The sequence below is a fragment of the Ornithorhynchus anatinus genome, chromosome X1, assembly GCF_004115215.2.
Source record: "Ornithorhynchus anatinus isolate Pmale09 chromosome X1, mOrnAna1.pri.v4, whole genome shotgun sequence".
In the NCBI taxonomy this organism is placed as follows: Eukaryota; Metazoa; Chordata; class Mammalia; order Monotremata; family Ornithorhynchidae; genus Ornithorhynchus; species Ornithorhynchus anatinus.
The window spans coordinates 92156487-92177796 of NC_041749.1; the positions used below are offsets into that span (position 1 = coordinate 92156487).

Genomic DNA, 21310 nt, shown 5'->3' on the forward strand with positions numbered 1-21310 from the left:
ACTGTGTTGAGTGCTGTTTAGAGCAGGTTTTAAATGATATGGCTCTTGCCTTCTGGGAGTTTATCATCTAAATCTTCACCTCAGAGAGTTGATTTTTCCATATTACAGCTGGACATCCCTTGGCTCTGTCTCATGGTGAAAATGAACACACAGGACAGCTGGCTCATTTGAGCACATTGCAGCTTTTCCTTCAGGGGAGAAAGCTGAAATGATCTGATGAAGAATTTTTTGTCATCTTTTCTGGTACTCAGATGTGATTTCCACCCACTCACATTTTAGTCTTTTAATACTTTTTCTAATCTGGATCTCTGTGTCTAGCAAACATGAAAAACACTCTGTAGGACTGACTAGATACAGCTGGATCTCTTTTATTCCAGTCAGAAAATTGCTTTTAAAATTTCTCCTGAATCGCAGCTTTATCTTCACTGCCAAGAAAGCATGGTGCCAAGGTTCACTAAGAATGAATAGAGGAAAATGATTAGCTGACAAAAGATGGCCTTGCCCATTTGATGAGGTTAAAAAAGCAAAAATTAGCTACAGGGCAGCTTTGACAAATTCCCACTTCAAAAAGTCCTTGTAGCAAACTTTCATATTGTTTCCAGGAGTACAGAAACCAAATTTCAGAAAAATTGAAAGTATCTAAATATACCAACTTTACATCTCTATTGCTTTGCTAAAATCATATATCCTCTGGTAAGCCTTCCCTTACTATCATCTCATCTCCCCACTCTGTTTTTCTTCCCTCCTGTGTCCCCTTTGCAATTGAGTCCATACTCCCTAAGCACTTTGGTCCTCTTTCAACTCCCCTCCCCAATCCCCCACTGTACCTATGTACCTATCTTTGAACTTTGTTGCTTCCCACTACCTGTATTTTATTATAAACTTGACATTGTCCTCAATTCATCTCTCTCATTCAACCCACATATTCAGTCTGTCACCAAATCCCATTGGTTCAACCTTTGCTACATTGCTAAAATCCCCCCTTTCCTCTCCATCCAAACTTCTACTAGGCTGATCCAAGCACTTCAGTGGTATTTATTGACTGACAGAGCACTATACCAACTGCTTGCACTATGCTAAGCACTTATATCCCATCTTGACTACTGCATCAGCCTCCTTGCTGACCTCCCTTTCTTCTGACTCCCCTTATTCCAGTCCTTATTTCACTCTGTTGCCTGGATTATTTTTCTAAAAAAGCAGTCAGTCCATGTCTTCCTACTCAAGAACCTCCAGTGGTTGCCCATCCACCTCCCATTCAAACAGAACCTCTTTGCCATCTGCTTTAAAGCATTCAATCAGCACACCCCCTCCTATGTTGCCTCATTGATTTCCTACTACAACCCAGCCAACTCACTTGTACCTCTGTCTCATCTATCTTGCTGTTTACCCCTTGCCCATGTCCCACCTCTGGCCTGGAACTCTCTCCCCCTCCATATATGACAAACCACCACTCCCCCCATCTTCAAAGTCATATTAAAATCAAATCTCCTCTGAGAGGCCTTCTCTAATGAAACCCTCACTTCCCCTACACCTTCTCCTTTCTGCATTGCATATGCACTTCCATTTGTACCCTTCAAGCACTTAATATTACCCCACTGCCATCCCCACAGCACTTATGGTGGTCTCCCCCTGCAGACTATAAGATCCTGTGGGCAGGGAACATGTCTACCAACTCTCTTTTACTATGCTCTCCCAAGCACTTAATAAGTTCTTAATAAATACTGTAGATAATGTCTGTCTTCCCTGCTAGACTGTAAACTCCTTGAGGGCAGGGATCATGTCTACTTATCTCTTGTACTCTCCCAAGCATTTAGTACAGTGCTCTTTGTGCAGTAAGTGCTTAATACTATTGTTTGATTGAGGTGCCCCTAGATCAGTTACTGTACAATGGGTCCTAATATGTGGTATTGGACTGGATAGCCATACATTACTAGTTCTTGCCTCAGGGCTCACTCCAAGATTTGTGGTATCACTGTTTTTGAAAACAGCTGAACTGGTTAGGTGCCTTGTTTGCCAGACTGTCCCAAATGTGCTTGGCAATTACTTTATTTGTTCATGGTTAGATTGTTCTAGCACAGTGTTTCTAAAATAGGGGCTGCAACTTTTGGGGGGGTGAAGTTGAAGTTTCCTTAGGAAGCAGTAAGTTGTAACCTTGTTCACTCTTTTCCTTGTCCTGATCAACAGTATTTATTTAGCACCTGAATGTAAAGCACTACCACAGAAGGAAGAGGCACAGTCACTACCCTCCAGGAGCCTGTGATCCAATGGGTTGGTCAGACAAAAATTATGTTCAAATAGTAGGAGCATTAGGAGTCATTCAATCAGTGGTATTTATTGAACACATATGCACAGAGCACTGTACTAAGTTCTTGGGAGAGTACAGTACAACAGTTAGTAGGCAAGTTCCCTGCCCACAAGGAATTTACAGTCTAGAGGGTGAGGCAGACATTAAGAGAAATGATAGATATGTACCTAAGTACTTTGGAGCTGAAGGTAGGGTGGATAGCTAGTGCTTAAAAGGTACAGATCCACGTGTATAGGTGATGCAGAAGGGAGCGGTAGTAGTGGAAATGAAGACAGTCCACAAAGATAGAACAGAAGTTGTACAAATGTATTGGAATTAAATAACTGAATAATTGACTATACAAATACACAAAATGTACATAGGTATGTAAGTGCTGAGGCTAGGAATGAAATATTTAAGTGCTTAAGGATTATTTTAGGTTGATGTGATGGGGATGTTGTGAATCAATCCCGAATGACACAGGAGTCAGCTGCCGTGGACACTCTGCGTGTGTTTGTGTGTGTTTGTTTATTTGTGTGTGTTGGTAAGAGTTCATAATGTACTCTTCTTTTCAAGAGAAACAGCGTGGCTCAGTGGAAAGAGCACGGGCTTGGGAGTCAGAGGTCATTGGTTCTAATCCCGGCTCCACCATTTGTCAGCTGAGTGGTTTTGGACAAGTCACTTAACTTCTCTGTGCCTCAGTTACCTCATCTGTAAAATGGGGATTAAAACTGTGAGGCCCATGTGGGACAATTTGATGACCTTGTATCCCCCCAGCACTTAGAACAGTGCTTTGCACATAGTAAGCGCTTAACAATTACCATCATTATTCCTATTATGTGGGGTGAGGAAAAGGTCTGTGGCATCGAAGTTTGAGAGGTGCTGCTAGAGCACCTTCCTTGTAAGGAGTTAAAAGTGCCTTTGTGGATATTAATGGTTATTACTCTGAATCACTAAATTACCCTTGTTTGGAAAGAATTCAGTTGTACTGGACAACAAAGAGTTTTTTTCCTAAATTGGGCGGGGGGGGGAGGGGGGGGAGGGGACGTGGTGGGCGATGGTAGTAGGAAGAAAACCTACAAGAAAGGGAATGAAGATAACTAGAGCTTTAACTTTAGTGCTTAAGATGAATATCTCAGCTTTGGCTAAGAAATATGTCTAAGCTAAACAACTTCCCCACCTTGACTCCCAGTGCCCCCGCCCCCAACATATCCTATGCACATTGGGACACTGGGATTTCAGCTGTTGCAGAGCCCACCATCGCCAATGCCCTCCTCCCCGCCTCCCTCCCCACCATACTGTGAAGGTAAACGGCCGAGTGAATCCACCAGAACCCTGCTGCTTTCATTCATTCATTCAATAGTATTTATTGAGTGCTTACTATGTGCAGAGCACTGTACTAAGCGCTTGGAATGTACAATTTGGCAACAGATAGAGACAATCCCTGCCCATTGACGGGCTTACAGTCTCCAGGTACCTCAGAAGCTCCCCTCTACCAGGTAACCATGCTGCCTCCCTGGGATCTGCACCAGCTTTCTTCTACCTCACCAAGGATTCTCCATCCTGACCTGCCCCGCACCACCCCGGTGGGACAGAGAGAAGCAGCCACAGTCTGGCACCGTCTTCACAGAACCTCAGGAAGGCTGAGGCGGCTGCTGCTGGAACGCTCACTGTGGCCGCAGTTGGGACTGTGGACCCTGAGCCATGAGGAGCTCAAAACTCTGCTCTTCATTCCCCAGCACCTGAGCTTTGTTTTTATCTCTGTTATCTTAGTGTTTTGTTTCATCTCCCCTTTTGGGTCTATCCTAATATTTTTAGATTGTGTCTCCTGAGTGTCAGGGAATATATGTATTCTTTCCCACTTGTGTAATAATTATAATAATACTTATGGTATTTGTTCAGTGCTTACTGTGTGCCAGTTAATGTACTGAGGTGGATAGAAGCGAATCGGGTTAGACACAGTCTCTGTCCCAGGTGGGGCTCACAGTCTCAATCACCATTTTACAGATGAGGTAACTGGGGCACAGAGAAGTTAAATGACTTGCTCAAGGTCACACAGCAGACAAGTGGAAGAGCTGTGATTAGAACCCATGACCTTCTGACTCCCGGGCCCGTGCTCTATCCACTACGCCATGTCATCTTTCCCCACATCTAATGCAATGCTGTGCACATATTAAGTCCTTAAATGGTGCTACTACTACTATTAATTGTATTTTCCACTTGGAAACGAAGTCCCATTGGTCTCTTTTATCTGTGCTGTTTCTGCCGATTAATCAGTTGGCTCCTATTTCGGACTCTGGTGTTGACTTGTTACAAAAATCCTGGTCAGGCTCGGAAACTTTCATCATCACTTCCCTTTTTGCCTCGTTGGACCTCAGCTTCCTCATTTGTAAAAGAGGATCGACAACACTGACTTACCTAGCGGGGGTGTTGTGGGGTAATTCTGCCAACAAAATGACCTGTGGACAAGGTTATGGTGTGTCTAGGGCTAGTGGGCTAGAGCAGGCTCCCTTTTGTGTTTGGGGACAGAAATGCATAACAGTAATAGCAATAGTGTCCCAACTCTACAGCTCCACGTTTTGTCCAGCAAAAGGGAGTTAAATGTACTTTGGATGAGGTGGTGTTGGCAGACAAGAGCCGGGGTGATGGGAGCAGTGGTAAGTGCAGTGTTGGGGTGCCTAGAGGAAAAAGCACAGGCCTGGGAGTTGGAGGACCTGGGTGTTAATTCTGGCTCCACCACTTCTCTGCTGTGACACTTTGGGCAAGTCACTTAACTTCTCTGTACCTGAGTTCCCTCATCTGACAAAATGGAGATTCAGTGCCTCTTCTACCTGCTACTATTAGTATAATAATAATACTCTAAGTGCCTATAATAGTATAAAGAAAATGCTCTTCAATCCATCAATCAGTTATATTTATTGAGTGCTTACAGTGTGCAGAGCACTGTACTAAGCACTTGGAAGACTGCCCACAACTATGAACCCCATGTGGGACCTTATTATCTTGTATCTATCCCATACCTAAGTACAGTGTTTGGCACATAGTAAGTATTTAACAAATACCATTATTATTATTTCTATGTATAATTATTATTATTATTTTTATTATTATAATCATTCTGTAATACAGAAAGGGAAAACCTTCATTGTTTGGAGCTTCTCTCTTCTTGGGACTCGAGACAAGTTAGAGGGAAACTTATGATGCCAAGGAATCCTTGATTGGTATTCCAGTGCCCCTTGAAGTTATTCGACCTTGCCATTTGCAATAAATTTATCCAACCCTCTCTTGAACCTGCTGATATTTTCAGCCTAAATAGTTTCTTGTGGTAATGAATTCCACATGCCTACCGAAAGTATTTTCCTTTGGTTTGTTTTTGATTCTACCACCCTCCTGCTTTAGTTGGGGCTCCCTCGTCCGGTTATTGTGGGATTTGGTGAACAGCAATTCCATGATCGCCCTATCCACACCCTTTGAACTTTTGTAAATTTCAGTCATGTTCTCTCTCCGCATTGTTTCCAAAGAATTCTAAACCAACTCTTAAAACTCTAGTGGGCAGCATGCACTTCTTTGAAAACTGGGCAAAATCAATCATTTACTGAGTGCTTACTGTGTGGAAGGCACTGTTCTAAATGCTTGAGAGTACAGTAGAACAGACACATTTCCTGCCCATAACAAGCAGAGTTGGTAGACACGTTTCCCAGCCCTCAGTGAGCTTACAATCTTAAGGGTGAGCCTATAATTTTATAAAAAAAGCTCTTCAATCAATCCATCAATCAGTTGTATTTATTGAGGGCTTACAGTGAGCAGAGCACTGCACTAAGCACTTGGGAGAGTACAATATAATAGAATTGGTAGACGTGGTACCCACCCACAACGAGGTTACAGTCCAGAGGGGGTTTGCTGTGATGAACTAAGCCACTAGGGACCTAATTCTCAGTGTGACTGCATTGAAGAGACAGAGAATGCCTGGAGAACATAAGACATGGTAGAAGCAAAATAATGGGTTATACCAGTAAGGTATGCTGGCAGGCCCTCTGAGACCATGGCTAGATTGGCATTGTGTTTGGGACATGACAGGTTCATTCCGGTCGGGTGAGGGAAGGTGACAACAGAGGGTTTAAGCAGAAACTGTTTGCTTACCTTTGGCAGTATGTTTTTTTCCAAAAAGATGAGGATAGCATCTTGTCTGCTGCGAATTAAATACCATTTTGATATGTTTGTTTCCTCAGGAAGGATCAATATCTCCTTTCCCCTGTGAACTGCTGGTATCTTGTGCTGAACCAGACCCGCAGGGAGAGCAGGGACCACGCCACGTTGAATGATATCTTCACGAACAATGTCATTGTCCGTCTTTCCCAGATCAGTGAGGATGTCATTAGGCTCTTTAAAAAGGTGAGTGAGCTCCGGGGATTTTTCCGCATCTCCTGACTGAAGCAGGAGAGCATCAAGCCCTCGGCCAGGCTAAGGATGTATAGAAGTGCCTTGTTTACCCAAGTTTCTTGTTTTCTTTAGTGGCGGAAACAAAAAGAGGAGTGTAACTTGATTAACTTGCTCCTCTGACAGCCTTTGATAGCATTTTAGTACTGCGACAGTTTGGGAGGAATCCTATAAATGCATATCCCTACAAATATACTTCCCTCCTTTGTTATCCAAAGTATCTTCAAAACCATGTACCTTTGATAATCATGACTTGCCTAAGCTCCTCCATCATGAATTCTCAAAATTGCCAAACTCCATCAGTAGCGAAAGATATACTGGTGCAATGTGATACTGAAACTCTTCATGCCAAGCAACCTTTTAGCAAGGGTGTCCTCCAATCTCTGTATGGTATAAGAAAAGATCTGAGGGGGTGGATTCCACTTTTCAGATGTAGGTTCACAATCCTCCATCATGAATTCTCAAATTGCCGAGCTCCATCAGTAGCGAAAGATATACTGCTGCAATGTGATACTGAAACTCTTCATGTCAGGCGACCTTTTAGCAAGGGTGTCCTCCATTCTCTGTATGGTATAAGAAAGGATCTGAGGGGGTGGATTCCACTTTTCAGATGTAGGTTCACAATGGCATCCTTAATTTTGGAAATTCAAATGCTCTTGTTATTTCCACTTCACCTAGGGTGTAAGTGAAGATGAAGGTGGGTGCTCAGGTCACATCTGGTGTTGAATTGGCCTCTTGTGGGGGACAGTTCTTTGCCTTTATTTTGGGTTACTCTATGGGCTATTTCCTAGAGGTAGCCTTCATGTCATCTGTGTTCTCCCTGATGGTGTAAAAGAAAGCAAATAGCTGCCTGACTTAATGACTGTGGGAAAAGATTTAATCCTGTGGACTAAAACTGTGTCAATAAAATGGGTAAGCAGCTATAAGTATATTTATAATGAGATGTATCTAATTTGCAGATGCACATGCTGTATCTTTTGGGGACATTTTTAAACTAAAATATAATTGCTTTTGAGTAGGTTATCATAGCTATATTCTTTCCTTTTCTCTATCCCTTCTTATTCATGCATTATCAATCATTGGTATTTATTCTATGCAGAAGGTTCTATTCAATGCTTGGGAGATAATATTCAATGCTAGTAGATGTGATCCCTGCCCTCAGGGCTGCTACAATCGGAGTGGAGGAGTTTCAAGTGTAGATTCCCTAGATCAAAACGATTCATTAGAAGATATTCGAGAGGCATATAGAATAGGGAAAGGGTGAGGAGGGTTAGTGAGAGCCACCAGAAATCTTTGCTGGGTTACCAATAGTCTGTGGACCCCAATTTGGAGTATCCTGAGATAATATCTTATAAAAAGCTTGGGTCGCCTTTTTGCATGTGACCTGTTGAGGAAAGGGCAGAGGGTAGTTTCCCCAGCAGCAGGATATAACCTTAATTTGGTTTGTGTTTCCAGTTCTGGTGATTGTGGGGTGGGCAGGGTATCCTGAGTCAGGCACACCCTCTCACCCAGTTTCCCAAAAGTGCCTGCCTCACTCACCAGACACGGTTTTCTTGGATTTAATCTTGCAGTGGGATGACCGATAGCAAACTTTCAATTAGAATATAAGAATTCAGTCATAGAACGTCAGGAAGAGTAATTGATCAGAAAGAGAGGACAGTTCTTAGTTCATGTGGTCTGGCCAGATACAGAAGTGGCATGGCCTAATGGAAAGAGCCCGGGCCTGGGAATCAGAAGATGTGGGTTCTGTCCTTGCCTTTGTGATGAAAGTGGAGCCATATGTGCTCAATAAGTATGATTGATTGATTAATCTGCACCCTTCAGTTGGGCTGTGGTCATATAGAGTGCCAAAGAGCTTCCTTTATTAATGAATCAAAGTCCTGGATAACTTCATCCTACCTTTGCCCACTGAGTTCCTTAGCTTGATGTGCATATCACATCACACATCCTGTAGCCCTTCTCTTTTGTTATGATCTTGAGGAACTGCAAGGAGTGGATGGATTTCTTGTTTCGCTACTTTAATCTCTGAATCATCTGTGATATTGCTCTCACCGTTACTTCTACTGTATGTGCACCCACTACCCCTGCCAGGTATTTGCTTTAAGGAGTTCTGGAGTGAGAGAGAGAGCATGGATGGCTCCTCAGAAGTTATGACTTCTTTGTGGAAAAGGAACATGCCTTGAATTGGGTGTCTGTTGTACTTTCCCCAATGCTTAGTACAGTGCACTTCACTCAGTAGATGCTCATTAAATTCCATTACTACTATTCCTATTAGGACAACTACTACAGTCCATCATTTCTAGAAGAACAAATCAAGCAAATGTCAAGCACTGGTATTTATGGAGTGCTTGTTGTGAGTAGAGCACTGTACTAAGCACTTGGGATAGTACACTATAATAGAGTTGGTAGGCAGGTTCCCTGCCTCGCAGCACTTATGTGCATATCTGTAATTTATTCATTTATATTAATGTCTGTCTCCCCTGCTAGACTGTAAGCTCATTGTGAGCAGTGAATGTGTCTATTGTTATATTGTGCTCTCCCAAGCACTTAGTACAGTGCTCCACACACAGTAAGTGCTCAATAAATACAATTGAATGAATGAAGAATTATAATAATGAATGAATAGCCTTAGAGAGGCTTTCCTGCCAATGGTAGGATATCCATTTTCCCTACCCCAACCCTAAAATAAAGTTGTATGTAAGTACAGTACCACTCCTCCTACTTTTCTCCTTCCTCTCCCTCTCTCCTATCTCCCTCGCCACCTCCAACTTATCAGTGTCGGTCACTTGGTTGCTAAGGAGTCAATAGTGCCTTTTGGCAGCTGCCTTTAATTTCCGAGCAGCACTATTTAGGAATGTACTTTTCATCCAAATGGATAAGGGGCTAGAAAATGTGCCCTATCATATTTTCTGGTATACGGTGTACATGAGCATGGTGTAGTGGATAGAGCACGGGCCTGGGAGTCAGAAGGTCATGGGTTCTAGTCCTGGCTAGCCACTTGTCTGCTGTGTGACCTCAGGCAAGTCATTTTACTTCTCTGTGCTTCCATTCCCTCATCTTTAAAATGAGAATTAAGACTGTGAACCCCACGTGGGACAGGGACTGCATCCAACTCGATTTGCTTGTATCCACCCCAGTGTTTAGTAGAGTGACTGGCACATAGTAACTACTTAGCAAATACCATCATTATTATTATTATTATCAACCATCCTAATACACATGGATGGAATCTCACTATCAGCATCATCACCTTCACATTTGAAGTATACATAAATGGGCCTTCCACTGTTACGGATGAGGATGAATAGAGAGAAGCAGGCAAAATGTGCTGACATGGCCTTAAACCTCTAATTTTTGAAGAAATCATTATCACAGTTAAAACCTTGGAAAATGGCAAAGCATCTGGACCCGTTGGCATTCCTGATGAAATCTACAAACAAGGAAGGCTTTTCCTCTTTAGACTTCTCCATTTACTAGATGCCCCAGGATTTGAAAGACTCCCCAATTATCACTATCTTCAAGAAGATAGGTGAGAATGCTCATGGAATATCTCAGTTCTTTCCATAGCTAGCATGGACCAAAGCCCAGCATCCTTTTGGACAGACTATTGAAGAATATCAGTGACCACACACTCCCTATGTCAGATTACAACACAGCAAAGCAGACATGATTTTTTGTTGCACAATAGATTTAGAAATGTAGGAAGCACCATAACCTATCTCTCTGGCTGCTCATTCTCAGTCTTTTTTGCGGGCTCCTCCTCTGCCTCCCATCCCCTAACTGTGGGTGTCCCTCAAAGTTCAGTTCTGGGTCCTCTTCTTTTCTCCATCTACACCCACTCCCTTGGAAAACTAATTCACTTGCAGGGCTTCAACTATCACCTATATGCTGATGACACCCAAATCTACATCTCCAGCCCTGATCTCTCTTCCTCTCTGCAGTCTCGCATTTCCTCCTGTCTTCAAGACATCTCTGTTTGGATGTCCTCTTGATACCTCAAACTTAATATGGCTAAAACTGAACTTCTTATCTTCTCACCCAAATCCTGTTCCCCAGCTCAGTTTCCCATCACTGTTGATGGCACCACCATCCTTCCTGTTTCACAAGCCCATAACCTTGGTATTATCCTTAATGATGGTATTTGTTAAGTGCTTACTATGTACCAAGCACTGTTCTAAGCACTGGGGTAATCAAGTTATCCCATGTGGGGCTCACAGTCTTAATCCCTGTTTTACAGATGAGGTAACTGAGGCACAGAGAAGTTAAGTGGCTTGCCCAGGGTCACACAGCAGACAAGTGGCAGAGCTGGAATTAGAACCCACGTCCTCTGATTCCCAAGCCCGGGCTCTTTCCACTAAGCCACACTGCTTCTCAATGTGACTCCTCTCTCTCTTTCCACCCACATATTCAGGATATCACTAAATCCTGTCAGACCTACCTGCACAACATCACCAAAGTCCACCCCTTCTTCCCTGTCCAGGCTGCTACCACACTAATGCAAGCATTTATCCTATTCTGCCTTGATTATTGTATCAGCCTCCTTGCTCACCTCCCTGCCTCCTGTCTCTCCCCACTCCAATCCACCCACCCTTCTACTGCCCGAATCATTTTCCTTCAAAAACGTTCAGACCATGTTTCTCCACTCCTCAAGAAACTCCAGTGGTTGCCCACCCACCTCCGCATCAAACAGAAACTCCTCACCATTGGCTTTAAAGCACTTAATCACCTTACCCCCTCCTACCTTACTTAGCTATTCTCCTACTACAACCCAGCACACACACTTTGTTCCTCTAACCTAACCTTCTCACTGTACCTTCGTCCTATCTCCCTACTACCCTTCCTTTCCAAAATCTTAGAACGAGTCGTCTACAATCGATGCCTAGAATTCCTTAACTCCCATTCTCTCCTAGACCCCCTCCAATCTGGCTTCCATCCCCTCCACTCTACCGAGACTGCTCTCTCTAAGGTCACCCATGACCTCCTTCTTGCCAAATCCAATGGCTCCTACTCCATTCTGATCCTCCTTGACCTCTCTGCTGCCTTTGACACTGTCGACCATCCCCTCCTCCTCCATACCTTATCTCACCTTGGCTTCACGGACTCTGTCCTCTCCTGGTTCTCCTCTTACCTCTCTGGCCGATCATTCTCGGTCTCCTACGCTGGAGCCTCCTCCCCCTCCCATCCTTTAACTGTTGGAGTTCCTCAAGGGTCAGTTCTTGGCCCTCTTCTGTTCTCCATTTACACTCACTCCCTCGGTGAACTCATCCGCTCTCACGGCTTTGACTACCATCTCTACGCAGATGACACGCAGATCTACATCTCCGCCCCTGTCCTCTCCCCCTCCCTTCAGGCTCGCATCTCCTCCTGCCTCCGGGACGTCTCCACCTGGATGTCGGCCCGCCACCTAAAACTCAACATGAGCAAGACTGAGCTCCTCATCTTCCCTCCCAAGCCCGGTCCGCTCCCAGACTTCTCCATCACCGTGGATGGCACGACCATCCTTCCCGTCCCGCAGGCCCGCAATCTCGGTGTCATCCTTGACTCGTCCCTCTCGTTCACCCCACACATCCTATCCGTTACCAAGACCTGCCGGTTTCACCTCTACAATATCGCCAAGATCCGCCCTTTCCTCTCCACCCAAACGGCTACCTTACTATTACGGGCTCTCGTTATATCCCGGCTAGACTACTGTGTCAGCCTTCTCTCTGACCTCCCTTCCTCCTCTCTCGCCCCGCTCCGGTCTATTCTTCACTCCGCTGCCCGGCTCATCTTCCTGCAGAAATGATCTGGGCATGTCACTCCCCTTCTTAAACAACTCCAGTGGTTGCCTATCGACCTCCGCTCCAAACAAAAACTCCTCACTCTAGGCTTCAAGGCTCTCCATCACCTTGCCCCTTCCTACCTCTCCTCCCTTCTCTCTTTCTACCGCCCACCCCGCACGCTCCGCTCCTCCGCCGCCCACCTCCTCGCCGTCCCTCGGTCTCGCCTATCCCGCCGTCGACCCCTGGGTCACGTCCTCCCGCGGTCCTGGAACGCCCTCCCTCCTCACCTCCGCCAAACTGATTCTCTTTCCCTCTTCAAAACCTTACTTAAAGCTCACCTCCTCCAAGAGGCCTTCCCAGACTGAGCTCCTCTTCCCCCTCTACTCCCTCTGCCATCCCCCCTTTACCTCTCCGCAGCTAAAGCCTCATTTTCCCCTTTTCCCTCTGCTCCTCCACCTCTCCCTTCCCATCCCCACAGCACTGTACTCATCCGCTCAACTGTATATATTTTCGTTACCCTATTTATTTTGTTAATGAATTGTACATCGCCTTGATTCTATTTAGTTGCCATTGTTTTTACGAGATGTTCTTCCCCTTGACGCTGTTTAGTGCCATTGTTCTTGTCTGTCCGTCTCCCCCGATTAGACTGTAAGCCTGTCAAACGGCAGGGACTGTCTCCATCTGTTGCCGACTTGTTCATCCCAAGCGCTTAGTACAGTGCTCTGCACATAGTAAGCGCTCAATAAATACTATTGAATGAATGAATGAATACCTTGATCTTGTCTATTTTGCCATCGACTTCTTGCCCACATCACAGCCAAGCTCACAGCCTAAGTAGGAGGGAGAACAGGTAATGAATCCCATTTTACCAATGAGGAAACTGAGCCCAGAGAAGTTGTGACTTTCCCAAGGATTAGAATCTAAGTCTGGCCACTCCCAGGCCCATGCTCTTGCCTCTAGGCCATGCTGCTTCTCTTCATACCCACTAAAGGTCGACAGAGCTTCATCTGGAAGAATCTGGACCAGAACTGAGAAACTAAGCAATTTGTCTGGTCTGCTGCCTGACAAGTTACTCTTAATTTCTAGTTTCCCTTCTGTTCCTCTACCTCTATTGGAATGCAGTAGGGTTGGCTGCTTTGGTTTTAGGAGGACTCTGGTAGCTGTAAGAGCCAGAGATGTTGAATACAGTGTCCTTGGAGAGGGCCTTGTTTCTTTCCTTGGCCTCTGCTCCCTTGTTTTCAGGCACCTAGCTGCTAAGAATTGCTTATCTTTGGCCACCTGGTTACATAGTAACTTGGATGACATGAGCCACTGTCACTAAAAATAGCCAAAGAATTACCAAGGGTGAACCACAGGCCCAAGTATCTAAGTGAGTTGGAATCTCTGGCCCTTGAGGAAGCATTAGAAACCATGGACCCTGGGAGAATTCATCCTTAGGCCAGGGCTATGCAAAGCTGCTGGTCTCTGCTGTCTAAACTGCCAAAAGGAATAAGACCCAAATGATCTCTCCAGCTAGACATTTTGGTCCAAACATAAAATTTTCTGTAAAAAAAATACTTTCTTCAAAAACATGGTCTATGCCTATCCCTGAATCTGTCTGTTATATTGTACTCTCCCAAGTGGTTAGTACAGTTCTCTGCACATGGTAAGCACTCAATACATATGATTGATTGACTGACTGATGGATTCAAGGATTCTATTACCAAGATACAGCTCTTCTCCCACTCCCTTCTGTGTCACCTTGACTCACTCCCTTTATTCATCCCCCCTCCCAGCCCCACAGTACTTATGTAGGTATCTGTAATTTATATTAATGTCTATCTTTCACTCTAGACTATAAGCTCATTGTGGACGGGGATATGTCTGTTTATTGTTTTATTGTACTCTCCCAAGTGCTTAGTACAGTGCTCTTAAGCATTAGACAGTAGACAGAAAACAGTAGAGAAGATTTTTGCCCAAAGCAGGAAGCTGCACAAGGTTTCCCAAACTGGGCAATATACACCCTCTGGGGAAAGCCAACTCTCAGGGTAATTGAGACAAAAATTATGAATGGTTAGAAGATAGCATTCATTCATTCATTCAGTCGTATTTGTTGAGCACTTACTGGGTGCAGAACGCTGTACTAAGTACTTGGAAGTACAATTCAGCAACAGATAGAGACAATCCCTACCCAACAACGGGCACACACACTAAAAGGGGGAGACAGACAGCAAAACAAAACAAGTAGTCAGGCATCAATACCATCAAAATAGATAAATAGAAAATTATTGTTGTTTTTTCATATTATAAAAAGGATAGGTGGCCTTCTAGGTCAGTTCCATAGGAGTACCTAACAACAAAAGTTCATGGAGGTCCAAGGGCTATATAGCCATTATTAGAAACTGAATACCAAGCTGGATGGGCCAGTGGTCTCACTCTGTGATAGCACTGCTTATGTTTTTAAGTTTGTGTAGAACTAAATGACATGCAGAAACATAGGACTTTTGTGAGGCCTAACAATTATTTAAAAAAGCAAGGGAGAAAGTGAATAGGTTCCTCCCAGTCTTACTTAGAGTGTAGATAGCTTGTTGTGGGCAGGGAACATGTCTGCCAACTCTGTTATATTGTACTCTCCCAAGCACTTAGTACAGTGCTCTGTACATATTAAGTGCTCAATAAATACCTTGGATTGATTTACTGGCATGTTGGCAGGGTTTGACCGTGGCCGGAAAGCCCTGACCACTACCCTGTTTAGGGCCTCTGAGGGAGCCTCAGCATGGTGGCTTTGACACACAGAGAGAAAGATAAAGACAGGGTCTGAAAGATGGGACAAATAAAGGAGAAGGGGAGATGGGAACTGCAGAGACAAGGATCAGAAATCATGTCACCTTTAGGAGGTGAGAATGAGGAGATGGAGATGGTATTTGTTCGTTGTCGCTGCCCCCCGCCCCCCCCAGCTTCGGGAGCATCAGTCCTGGGATGGGTGTGGCTGTGCTCCTGGAGCCCCTTACCCTGCACAGCAGTGGGGCTTCTGCTGCTGCCATCCAGTGAGGGAGCCTCTGATGCTGCTGTGATTCAGGTGACAATATATCTGCTGCTGAGGCCTGGTGGTAGGGGTGGAAAAGAAAGAGGGAGGAGGAGGTAGCTCACTACCGGAGTACAGAGGATCCTGAGCCCTAGGTGGAATGCTGGCTACTCAAGGCTACTTCTCTAGCCACAGTCCTCCAAAGTCTGGGACTTGGGCACCTGCAGCCACCCTGAGAACTGGGTCGCCAGGAGCCGAAATCCAGGTGGCCCCAGCCTCTCTCCCTTCTAGTCTCCCTTCCTTCTCTTCCTTTCAATTGCTCCCTCCCCCCATCTCTCATTGAGAGGGAGATGATCCCCTATATGATACCCTCCCATTAGGTGGGATGCATGAGCATCTCAACCAATCTCTTTCTTCCCACCCTACCCCACTTTTAGATTTTTTAGGTGCCTTAAGTGGGAGGTGGGACATGCACCCCTCAGATTTTAGGACTGTTTTGCCCAAATTCATAATTATGGTATTTATTAAATGATTCCTGTAATACACACCTGTTTATTTATTAAATGATTCTATCCTAAGTGCTGGGATAGGTACAAGATGATCAGCTCAGATGTGGTCCCTGCCCCACACAGGGCTCACAGTCTAAGAGAGAGGGAGGAGTAGATGTCTTCTCCTCATTTTAGAGAGAAGGTATCTGCAGCCCAGAGAGGTTAAATGTTGGGTTTAAGGTCACACAGCAAGGCAGTGGGAGGGCTGGGAGGAGAATCCAGTACTTCTCCTAGGCCTTTGCTCTTTCCACTAGGCCTTGACTTCCAGTCCCCTTAGCTAAGATTGGGGGAAAACTGGTGCTTAGCATAGAGTAGGTGTTTAACAAATACCATTAGAAACAAAATAATAAAAAACCTATAAAGCACTGCTTGATAGCCAACCTTGTATTGGACTCTGATTTCATCAACAATCAGTCAATCAATCAATCAGTAGCACTTATGGAGTTCTTACTATGTACAGAGAACTGTACTGAGCGCTTGGGAGTATACAATACAACAGAGTTGGTAGACACCATCACCAACACCCAGCTTTGAATGGCTGTTGTTAATGGTTTTCCAGAATCCAATTGCTGCTCTTTCTTTTGGGTTTCTGATCCGTAAACCCTAGCATGAGAGGTATTTACAATCCAAACCCTTGTTTCAGTTTGTTGTCTTTCCTCCAGCCTTCAGACTTGGGGTCGTTTCTCAGGGATGCAGTGAACTGTGACAGCTTTGTGACCCTGGAATTCAGGAAAGAAGGGAAAATAAGTTTGAAGCATTTGCCTTTTGAACTTCTTCACGCCTTATTTTTCCTGGTTGAAATAAATGAAGGGGGAACAGCAGAGGATGGGGGATGGAGGTAAAAAATGAGCTGCACCTCTTGGGAGCTGAGCTGCGCTGAGCTGTGGGACAGGCTAGATAAATCTTTTGGGTACTCATTTAGGCTGACAGCGTCGGGGCTTTTGATGAAGGTTAACAGGGTGGAAAATAATGAAAAATCTTTTACAGCTGGGATCCTGGCTCTCCTGACTGCAGAACAAAGGAAAACACAGTCTTCCAAAACCAGAGAGGGGGAGAAGGAGGGATCCTCATTTGCAAACATTGAACTTACAATAATAATAATAATTACTATTATTATGGTATTTGTTAAGCACTTACTATGTGTCGAGCACTGTTTTACTTGCTTGGGTAGGTTCAAGTAGATCAGACTGGATGCAGTCCCTGTCCCACATGGGACTCACCATCTAAGAAAGATGGTACCTTGTACCTAATAGCTAAAATTTTATATTTCATCCAGAAGCTCCAAACCCCTCTTACCAACATTCTGTTGTTGGACTCCATATTGTGACTAGTAGATAAATAGAAAGAAGGCAAGATGATTCTTCGGTTATAGATGGAGAAATGGAGACCAGTCTAAAAATGGTCTACTCAAGGTTCGTGACAAATTGGCCATTGAACTGCAGAGAGCTCCCAGGACTTCTGACTGCTTCTTTGGGTGTCTAATCTTCAGGTCAAGCTTCTTATTAGGGAAAGCGCTGGGGTGACACCTGGTCCTGGTATTCAGGAGCTCCAATAGCATGTACACCTTGCTGAAGATCCACAACCTGCTAAGAAATAAGTAGAAAGAGTGGGACAGTAAGTGTCTGCTGCCTATGCACAGATTTGCTACTAATCTCTGGCAGATCAAAATGAGCCAGGTGGTGAGGTCAGAGATTGGGGCCAAGAAAGCCAGAGATGGACAGAGTAGATAGGGGCAGTGGTGGAGAGAGACAAGGAGAGGAGGGGGTACAGAAGAGAGTGACAAAAGGAGAGAGTTTTTTGGGAGGGGGGTCTCATAAGTAAGGTGATCAGAAATCTGGGACAGGATTAATAAACAGGGTAGAATCTCATCTTTCTGGAATGGATTTAGGTTTGGTCCTGTTCAAAGCTAGAGGATAAAGATTAGATGAGCTCTCAAGAGCTTTTAGAATTTAAGCCCAAAGCTAGGAAATGGTTTTACAAAGGCTCGGAACTCACCAATTCTGAATTTTGGATTTTCTCAATGCGATGTAATTTGCTATTGGACATGAAAGCCTAGGCTTTTCATAGCCAGATCTGGAGTGTACTTAGTTATTGGCACTTTTACAAAAGAAAATTTCAGAGACAGTAAGTGCTGGGCAAAATCAGGACAAGTTGCAGGAGGTACACTCCTAACTACAGAATTAAATTGTATAAATAAGCAGTTATTTATGTTTCATGAAACATGCAATGATTCACTGGATTTTCAGTGAAGAAATGCAGCATGATCCCAGGCATGAGTTGAAAACAGAATGCAGTGTGGTGAAGGAGAAAAGAAGCCTATCAATCAATCGACTGATCAATGGTATTTATTGAGTATAAATACCATATATGCATTTATTGTATACAGAACACTGTTCTCTTGGGAAAGTACAATACAACTGAGTTGGCAGACATGTTCCCTGTCCACAACAAACTTACACTCTACAGGAGAGATAGACATTAAAATGGATTATGGATAGGGGAAATAATAGTAATTTAAATAATAATATGTATATATAATAATATATGCATAAGTGCTGTGGGGTTGGGTTGGGTAACAAAGTGCTCAAGGGTTACACAGCTAAGTGCATGGGTGATGCAGAGGGGAGGATGGATTAGGGAAATAAAAAGCTTAGTCTGGGAAGCCCCTTTGGAGGAGATGTGATTTTAGGAGGGTTTTGAAGGTGAGGAGAGTGGCAAGCTATTATATGAGAAGGGGGAGGGAGCTTCACGCCCAAAGGAAAAAGTGAGCAACCAGTTCGTGGCGAGATAGATGAGATCGAGTTACAGTGAATAGGTTGGCATAAGAGGAGTAGAGTCTGCGGACTGGGTTGTAGTAGGAGCTCAGCAAGAGAAGGTAGGAAGGCGAGAACTGATTGCTTTAAAGCCGATGGAAAGGAGTTTCTGTTTGATATGGAGGTGGATGGGCAACCATTGGAGGTTCTTGAGGAATGAGGGGATATGGACTGAATATTTCAGAAAAATGATCTTGGCAGCAGAGTACTGTATGGACTGGAGAGGGGAAAGACAGAAGGCAGGGAGGTCAGCAAGGAGGCTGTTGCAACAGTCAAGGTGGGAAATAATGAGTACTTGGATCAGCATGGTGGCAGTTTTGATGGAGAGGAAAGGGCATATTCTAGAGATGTTGTAAAGGTAGAACCAGCAGAATTTTGTGACAAATTGAATGTGTGGGTTGAATGAGAGAGATGAGGATAATACCAAGGTTATGGGATTGTGAGACAGAGAGGGTGGTGGTTTTGTCTGCAGTGATATAGTCAGGGGAAGGGCAGGTTAAGTGGGAAGGTGAGGGGTTTTTTTTTGAAAGGTTAAGTTTGAGGTATTGGTAGGAGCATTGACAGGACATCCAAGTCAAAATGTCTTGAAGGCTTGGGAAAATGCAAGCCTGCAGAGAAGGAGAGAAGGCTGGAGAGGTAGATTTGGGAATCATATGCGTAGAGATTATAGTTAAAGCTGTGAGAATGAATGAGTTCTCCAAGGGAGTGGATGTAGCTGGAGAATAGAGGGGGATCCAGAACTGAGCCTTGAACCACACCCAAAGCCAGTTAGAGGGTGGGCAGCAGAAAGTCAACAAAGAGACTGAGGAGTGGCCAGAGAGATAGGAGGAGAACCAAGAGAAGACAGTGTCAGTGAAACCAAGGTTAGATAATGTTTCCAGAAGAAGGGCGTGGTCCACATTGTCAAAGGCAGCAGAAAGGTTGAGGAGGAATAGGATGGCATGGTGGAGTGGATAGAGCATGGGCCTGGGAGTCAGAAATTCATGAGTTCTAATCCCAGCTCCATCACTTGTCTGCTGCATGGCCTTGGGCAAGTCTTTTCACTGCTCTGGACCTCACTTACTGCCTATAAAATGGGGATTAAGACTGTGGGCTCCATGAAGGACAGAAATAGTTTCTGTTCAACCCGATTTGCTTGTGTCCACCCCAGTGCTTAGTGCAGTGCCTGACACATAGCAAGCACTTAACAAATACCACAATTATTATTAGTAGTATTATTATGGAGTAGAGGCCATTGAATTTGGCAAGAAGGAGATTGTTGGTGTCTTTAGAGAGGGTCATTTCCATGGAGCGAAGAGGGTAGAAGCCAGATTGCAGGGGGTTTAGGAGAAAGATGGAGGAGTGGAGGTGAATGTAGACAACTTGCTCAAGGAGTTTAGAGAGGAATAGTAAGAGCGAGTTGGGGCGATAACTGGAGGGAACCATGGAGTCAAGGGAGGATTTTTTTTAGGATAGAGGAAATATGGGCATGTTGAAAGTGAGAAGGAATCATTGGAAAGTGAGCAGTTGAAGATGGAGGTAAGGGGGGGCAATTATTTTGATAAGGTGAGAAAGGATGGGGTCAGAGGCACAGGTGGAGGAATAGTATACGAGAGGATGTGGGAAATCTCCTCTTGAGATACTTTTGGGAAAGATGGGAGAGTTGAAGATGGGGAATGAGGGACTGAAGAGGAGAGGGGAGATATTAGGGAGGTCATGTCTGATGGTTTCAATTTTATCAATAGACTACTAGGCCATGGGAAGCAGCATGGCATATTGGAAAGAGCATGGCCTTGGGAGTCAGAGGCCCTGCCTTCTAATCCCGGCTCTGCCACTTACCCGCTGTGCGACCTTGGGCAAGTCACTTAACTTCTCTGTGCCTCAGTTCCCTCATCTGCAAAATGAGATTCAATACCCTTTCTCCTCCTACTTACACTGTGAGCCCCATGTGGGACCTGATTATCTAGTATCTACTCCAGTGCTTAGTACAGACCTTGGCATACTGTAAGCACTTAAATCCCACAATTGTTATTATTATGGCCAGGTCATTAGGGGAAAGAGATGAGAGGGTGGAGTGGTTTTTAGGAAGGAGTTAAAAGTCTGAAACAGTTGTCATGGATAATGGGCATGGGAGTCAGTAAGGATGGAGAAATATTGTTGCTGGGCAGAGGAGAGGGTGGAGCTAAAGCAGTAGAGGATGAATTTTAAGATGGAGGAGGATGGTCTGGTTTCTGGATTATCACCACCTATTCAGATATGGATCAGCTACTAGCATGTAAGGATTGAAAATTGTTTATCAATGACTCTTGTGACCTGAGGCATTATTCAGGAATTTGACTTATTCCTGAGAGCGGTTCATCTCTGTGCAGATGACACATAAATCTACATCTCTGCCACTGTCTTCTCCCCCTCCCTTCAGGCTCGTATTTCCTCCTGCCTCCAGGACATCTCTGCGTGGATGTGTGCCCGCCACCTAAAGCTCA

At 44.6% G+C, this 21310-nt stretch overlaps 1 protein-coding gene across 4 annotated transcripts in view; it reads left to right on the forward strand.

The window, feature by feature from the left end:
• Positions 1–21310, forward strand: part of SRGAP3 (SLIT-ROBO Rho GTPase activating protein 3) — a 315141-nt gene that overhangs the window by 182984 nt on the left and 110847 nt on the right. For all 4 annotated transcript variants that reach the window (XM_029051353.2, XM_029051349.2, XM_029051350.2 and 1 more), the window contains exon 3: positions 6514–6676. In XM_029051353.2, coding sequence (XP_028907186.1) covers positions 6514–6676 — 163 coding nt within the window. The remainder of the gene's footprint in view (positions 1–6513; positions 6677–21310) is intronic.